This window comes from Helicoverpa zea, chromosome 2 (assembly GCF_022581195.2).
Source record: "Helicoverpa zea isolate HzStark_Cry1AcR chromosome 2, ilHelZeax1.1, whole genome shotgun sequence".
Classification (NCBI taxonomy): Eukaryota; Metazoa; Arthropoda; class Insecta; order Lepidoptera; family Noctuidae; genus Helicoverpa; species Helicoverpa zea.
The window spans coordinates 2576746-2583276 of NC_061453.1; the positions used below are offsets into that span (position 1 = coordinate 2576746).

Sequence of the window (6531 nt, forward strand, 5' to 3'; positions counted from 1 at the left end):
CGCGCTACATTCTTAGGAGATTTTGCATTATGACATCTCCGCTAGTTATTTTATTCTCCATGATTCCGTCCATAAAATTTACGGATATTCGTATCTCTCCGCGCGGAATCGTTATAATATGAATCGCCTCGGTATTCATATTTAATGTCAGTCGGCATTTGATTCAGGTGAAATGGTCGTTTTTGCTGGACTTAATTTTTGTTACCATGCAAAATAATAATAGAGTTTTTTCTATTATCTCAGAGATTTGAAGATTGCTAGGTATATCCAGTTGATAACCGATAACAATATTCTACGCTTATAATATACGATCATTTATATGAAAGAGACTCTTGACCCCTAACATTACATAAATGTTAATAAAACTTTATTCACAATACACAAAAAAACGGACCAATTAATTTTAAGTACCTATTTCAGTAAGAAAAAAATACTTTCATCTTTATTTTTAAAGAGGCCGAAAACTTAAAACATCGTTTAATTAGTACACAAGAAAGAAAGCAAAGAAAATCGTAGGTAACTTTGTGAAGAAATGAAATTCTACCTGAGGGAGCCGTAGGTCAAAGGATTGTCCTATCTGAGTTTTACTAATGGACATTTTGACTGAATTTTACAAGTTTTCCCTTTGTAGGCAGAAAAAGAGATTCTTTTGAAGACCTGTGAATGATGTCTGTGTTTGCCTTTTTGGAAAAGTTTGTTTAAATACTGTTTCAAATATTTTCTTTCTATTTTGTTTCTTTTTTAGTAGTTAAAATGTAACAAAACTTTTACCAAGTTGTTTTTAAAAGTAAGTAGTTCAAAAGTCACTAACAGTCCTGTATAATAAAGCTGTTTTATGTAAAACGAAACACTTTATTTTTCACCCAGGTACCCTTGTGACTAGATGAAGTACAGGTCAGGATAGGATAATGTATTTATGCTTTTGTTTTCAAATTCTTGTCGCACATAAATTCACCGAGAAAAACATAAATTCCGATGCGAGCGACCTTTTCGAGTAATTTCCACCATTACACGGTCTCCCACGTTCTAATAAAATATTCTTCGTGTGGCTTCTTAAAGGCTCTTCACATGAACCAGCGTTTCCGCCCACATAATCTCTTTAGCAATATCGCATACCAATTAGTAGCGCAACCAAAGCGTGGTTAAGACTTTTATATTACGTCCCACTGTAAAAAAATATTCAAATTTATTTTCTTGTGAAAGATTTCTGCGATTTTCTAGGAAGACGGCCAATAAGAAAATACCTTTTCATGGAAAATTAATAATAAAATATTCTCAGATGTCTTACTTCATAAATAAAGCTGGAATAGATTTTCTATAATTTTATTATGGCGTTTATCAGTGGAACGTGTGGGGAGAGCTTTCTACATACTGTTAACTAGTTGGAAACAGGAAAGGAGTGTAGGTAAAACTTATGATACCACATTGAAGGGACATATGATACCACATTAACTTTATTCGACGATTAACGGTAATTTACTGATGATACATAAGTTATCATATGAAAATTATTTTTAATTTATAAATCAATTGATATACTGTACACACTATACATATATACAAACTTAAACTACTTATCTTTATACAAAACTAAAAATAAAATACTATATACAAAATATATATAAACATAAAACATAATATAAAAGAGCATCGATCAGGCGTCGAAGTATTCCTCCGCATCACTGTCCTCCGGAAACGTGCCCAGAAGACTGGCTGCATTGCCACGTTGAATGGCAATGCTAATTCTTTGTCCAAAGAATAAGCCAGCCCTCTGGTCACGCGAAGCGTCGACAAGCCTTTTCGCGATGTCCTTGTAAAGTAACCACAAACTCGGGCCCCATGGTCCGAGCGTTTCGACCCCAAACGGCTCAAAAGTATAGTTCCCAATAAGGTTACTATACTTGCAACGTGCGTCGACACCCTGGCGCCATCGCATCTTCCCTGCACGGCAAGTCATGCTGGTGCGGCTGCTGCTTCTGCAGAGACCACCAAGCGGCGCAAGTATAGTAATTTACTTATTTATAAATATCCATACTTTGGGTTGCCCGGGTAACTGGGTTGAGGATACTTATTTATTTGTAATTACACGTAAAAAAGGCCCACACACCGCGGTATGGTAGATGGTAGTGTAAAATAAGCCTTATAGTGGAGCATAACCATTACTTCCAAGCTAGTATTATGTGTAGATAACTACTAAATCCCTCTGACATGGTAAGACAGGTGCACTGACGGAATTATTGATGAAGTTCATAATTTTGAGCGGTTCCGTGGTCACGCACTGCACTTAACTATGCAAGGCATTAAGTAATAGCGCAGTAACTAAATGCCACATGGAACGTACTACGTAGATTCTACGGAATCTACTTCGTGGAATATTATGGTGATTTAATTTTCCGATATATTCGATCTAGCCGACTTTAATGATAAAAATGCCTTACACTCAAGTTCACCGACAACATAATCCTCAGTTTTCTCAAAACAACCGTTAACTATATATTTACACGTTCAAGTTTCAAAGCCAGCCGTTGTTTAAAGAAAAATGGACATTTGCGTTGTAGATGAACTTGAGCCTAAGTAGGTACTTAATTATAAAAATTGTAAGTGATCTATTAACGTCTAACATTCGCAACAACCTAAGAACTATGTTCTTCATTTGCGCAGGCGCAGCAGACAAAGAGGCGGATGAGGAGGAGGGCCCGGCCGCGGGCGCGCAGCCATCAGACGACAATGAGGACGAGCTCGAGCAGACCAAGCACATCCTGCCGCTCACCAACCATCAGCCTGTCGTGTGAGTACTGTCGCACCTTGGAAACTAATAGCCAGCTTCACTGCCAGATAAACTATAAATTGGGTCTATATGTCTCTTGTTGCGGGGTTTATCTGCCAGATAGCATAACTATCAGATAACTATCTAGCACTTTATCGGTAACCAGTGAAACTGGGGATAAGACTTTTTTGTTTTTTTTTTCCTCTTTTATTATGAAGAAGACATGAATAAATTAGATAATTGTTGCAGCGAGGTGTCAGCCAGCCAGCAAGATTTCTTCAAGATGCTGGACGAGAAAATTGAAATGGTAAGTTTTTTTGTTTTAATCGTGATAGAAATAATATTGTTGAGATGTATGTTGTTGACGCAAATCAATCTCAACAGGGTAGAGACTACGATTCATCCAGCGAAACAGAAATCAGAATGGAACAAGAAAGGCGGAAAATGCTTATAGAACAATGGCGGTCCACGTCATTATCCATACATTCCTCTCAATCGCAGCCGAGTCCGCCCACGCCAGCGAGAAGACGAGTCTCGAGGCCGATACCCCAACCTCCAGAACGACAGAACAGCCCCGGGTCAGGCAGGAGGTGCTACAGGCAGCAACATGTCCCAGATGGCATGTCACCACCACCAAGAAGGTCCCACAGCGCGCAGTCTCACCACCCACCAGACCCAAGACAAATTAACGGAGACAACTGGCATGACCCCACAAAATCCCCTGTGAAAAGACCACAGAGTGCCGGATCAAATTGGAAGAGCAACCCTAAAGTGGCGCCTTATAATCAAAAACCTAGGAAAAATGAAGCGAACGAATACAGACAACAAAACAACCAGGATGGCCAAGGGCCAGGTCAGGATATGTCACAAATTACGTTTAACCCTACATTCCAAACCCACAGTCCAGCTCATTCAGCTAAATCTCAGCAGCCGTATATAGCACAGATAATTAGCTACCCGATGTCGCAACAGGTGACTCCACCGTCTCCACCCAAGTATATTGCACCTCCTGAAGAGTACCAGGATCCTCAGAATAATGTTGTAGATAATGGTAAACAAAACATACAGCAGAGGCAGTCGCCAGTGACCCAAGCTAACCCCAATCCTCAACCGCATATCTATTACATACACGGTAACTCCACGTCGGCGATGGCACAAGATATAGCTCAACAAAGACAGCAGACAGCCATGCATCTGCAGCAGTATGTCGCCATGAAACAAGCCCAGCAGCAAATGTTCACATATCTACAAAGAAGTCCTCACACAGTGTTCCCGAATATAGATTATTCGCAAAACCCCGCACCGAATCGAATGTACGAGGGTGAAGAGTTTGTGGGTCAGTACGGTCACCCCGCGATGAGACCGCACAGCGCGCCGACTCCCGTGGGAGTTGTCAGGCCCATGCCGGTCGCGCCCGGCTTCAGTCCCATGGGAGATGGTACTCACATGGTTCAGATGCCGATGTGGACACACATGCCTCCTGTTGTCTCCACTATGGGTCCCTGGGTGCCGGGCCAGGCGCCTCCAGAGATGCAGTACTACTCACAGACGCAGTTCATGCCGATGTATCGGCCGAACTCAGCGGGGTCCGCCGGCACGCTGACGCGATACCACAAGAAGGAGCCGAGTGACAGTGAAGTGAAGAATAACGTGTGCCAAAGCATAAATCTAGTCAGGCAGAAGCCGATAGGTCAGATCGTGTCCCTGCCGGGGCAGGAGCTGACGGTGTGCAACAGCGTGAGTGACAGTCCCAGCCCCGCGTCCGTCAGCACGGACAGCGGCGTGTCCCCCGGGAACAGTGTGCCTAGCTCCAAAAACTTAATGTTCAACACGCCGGCGCCCAGTGACACCTTCAATTTAGAAAGTAAGAATAAAAAAAATAAAACTGTACAACAACCTAGATCTCTGAAAAATTCAAAAAGTCTAGATTCTTAGTGAAAACGTTTGTAATTATGTAGATTTTCTAAGTGTATGTAGATTAGTCAATATGGCTATGTAAAGAATAGATAATTAGATTCCAAAGTGCTTATTATTAAGGTGCTTCTCGAGTTATGTTCTGTTTTAGAACTCTATCTACTGAATTACTGTCCCGAGGTACGGCCGAAAAAAACAGAAAAAAAAAATAAACTTCAAGTGTACAGTTGCATGTCTGAATCAAAATGATTGCATTAAAAACATAACTTTTATCCATAAGGCCTTATAAGTAAAGTTAATACGGTTATCCGTTCAAGGAGAAAATAACTCGAGTAGCATACGTAAATTGTATTTATTGTGATTATATAATAAAAACCATTTTTTTAAAGATCGGTGTTAAACTTGTAAATGTAGGTGATGTAAACAGATATTAAAACTTCCTTTCAAATCTTCATCAGTGCCCATTATATATTGTTTAACCACATTATGAAAACATGCAAAAATTAGAACAACATTTTGGTAATTTTATAGTTTTTTAGGGAATGCTAAAAAACTCGTATAAAAATTGAAGAATAGAAAGAGAATTGGTTAAGTTAATCGTCGATAATAAACGTTAAAATTAACCATAAAAGGTCACAATATAATGGGCATCCTGTATATTCAAACTTTCATTTTTATTTTTATGATTACAAAAACATGTCTTCAGTAAAATGATATAAAAAAATTACCATCACCCATGAGTGTAAAAACGATAACTTTTAGAATACCAGCACACTACAAACTTTAAGTCAGCCGATAGATTGTTTGGGCTCATAAATCAGTATGAAGATGAATGGTCGTACGCACGTTACAAAGATCTGGTATTAAGCCGGTATCAGAACGACTGACAACTTTGATAGGAATCAGAATTTCCTTTAAAAAAAAATTGTCAACGTTCGAAGTAACTGTCGGCTGACTGTTTAGTCGACAATTTGCGAGTATTTTTATGTTATTATTTTCACAAATGTTGCTATGTTTTACTACATTCATAATTTATTATACTTATTAACATAGGACCAGAATTACCTAAAACAAATGTACAAAAGCCTTTAAGTAAATTAATAATTTATTTTAGCGTTAATTTCTGTCATTACTATGCAACATTAATTTATTTTACTTGAAAATTAATTATATTTTATTTTATATTTCCAAAACGGGTATGAATTTATTTAAAAATGAAAACTAAACGAATCTTTACTATTCTAAATGTATGTTTAGATAATAAAGACATGTAAATGGTACCTTTAAGTGCCGAAATGCATTTTAAATTATCCAATAATAATGGTAACAAACGTGGTTTTTGTTTTATTTACAACCTTTTTTTAAAACAGATGAATATCAGCCATTGATCTCTCTCTGTGTACAGTATACTAGCTGGCCCTGCTTTTTCACCCGTTGGAAGGAAAATACTTACCGTATTGGGACAAAAAGTATCCCAATACGAGTATCCCAATAGCGAGCTGTTATATATCAGTTTATTTGTGACAGCATAACAAACATCAACAATACAATGACACTTGATTTTCTGACACGAAATATCGTTATTTTCATAAAATTAATCAAACCAAAAACAAACAACCTACTTAATTAGCTAATTAGCTCATAAAAGCAATAACAACTATATAAATATCATAAAGTTCAACAGACACTCTGGCTTCCATAGCTCTCAAACAATATAATTGATTAATTACCATCCAGTACCAAAATATCGACGAACTAACCACCGGAATCGGAAGTTTCCATAGACAAACGCGATTAACTCTATACCTACATGTTTAAAACTGTCACCTGTGTCTGTTGATGTCATTCGA

The 6531-nt window shown here is 38.3% G+C and overlaps 1 protein-coding gene across 2 annotated transcripts in view; it reads left to right on the forward strand.

The window, feature by feature from the left end:
* LOC124640802 (extensin) overlaps positions 1 to 6016 on the forward strand; it is a 96118-nt gene extending 90102 nt beyond the window's left edge. For both annotated transcript variants that reach the window (XM_047178736.1, XM_047178743.1), the window contains 3 exons: positions 2662 to 2788; positions 3017 to 3074; positions 3152 to 6016. In XM_047178736.1, the coding sequence (XP_047034692.1) occupies positions 2662 to 2788; positions 3017 to 3074; positions 3152 to 4702 (1736 nt within the window). In that variant the 3' untranslated portion in view covers positions 4703 to 6016. The remainder of the gene's footprint in view (positions 1 to 2661; positions 2789 to 3016; positions 3075 to 3151) is intronic.
* The last annotated feature ends 515 nt before the right edge of the window (positions 6017 to 6531 follow it).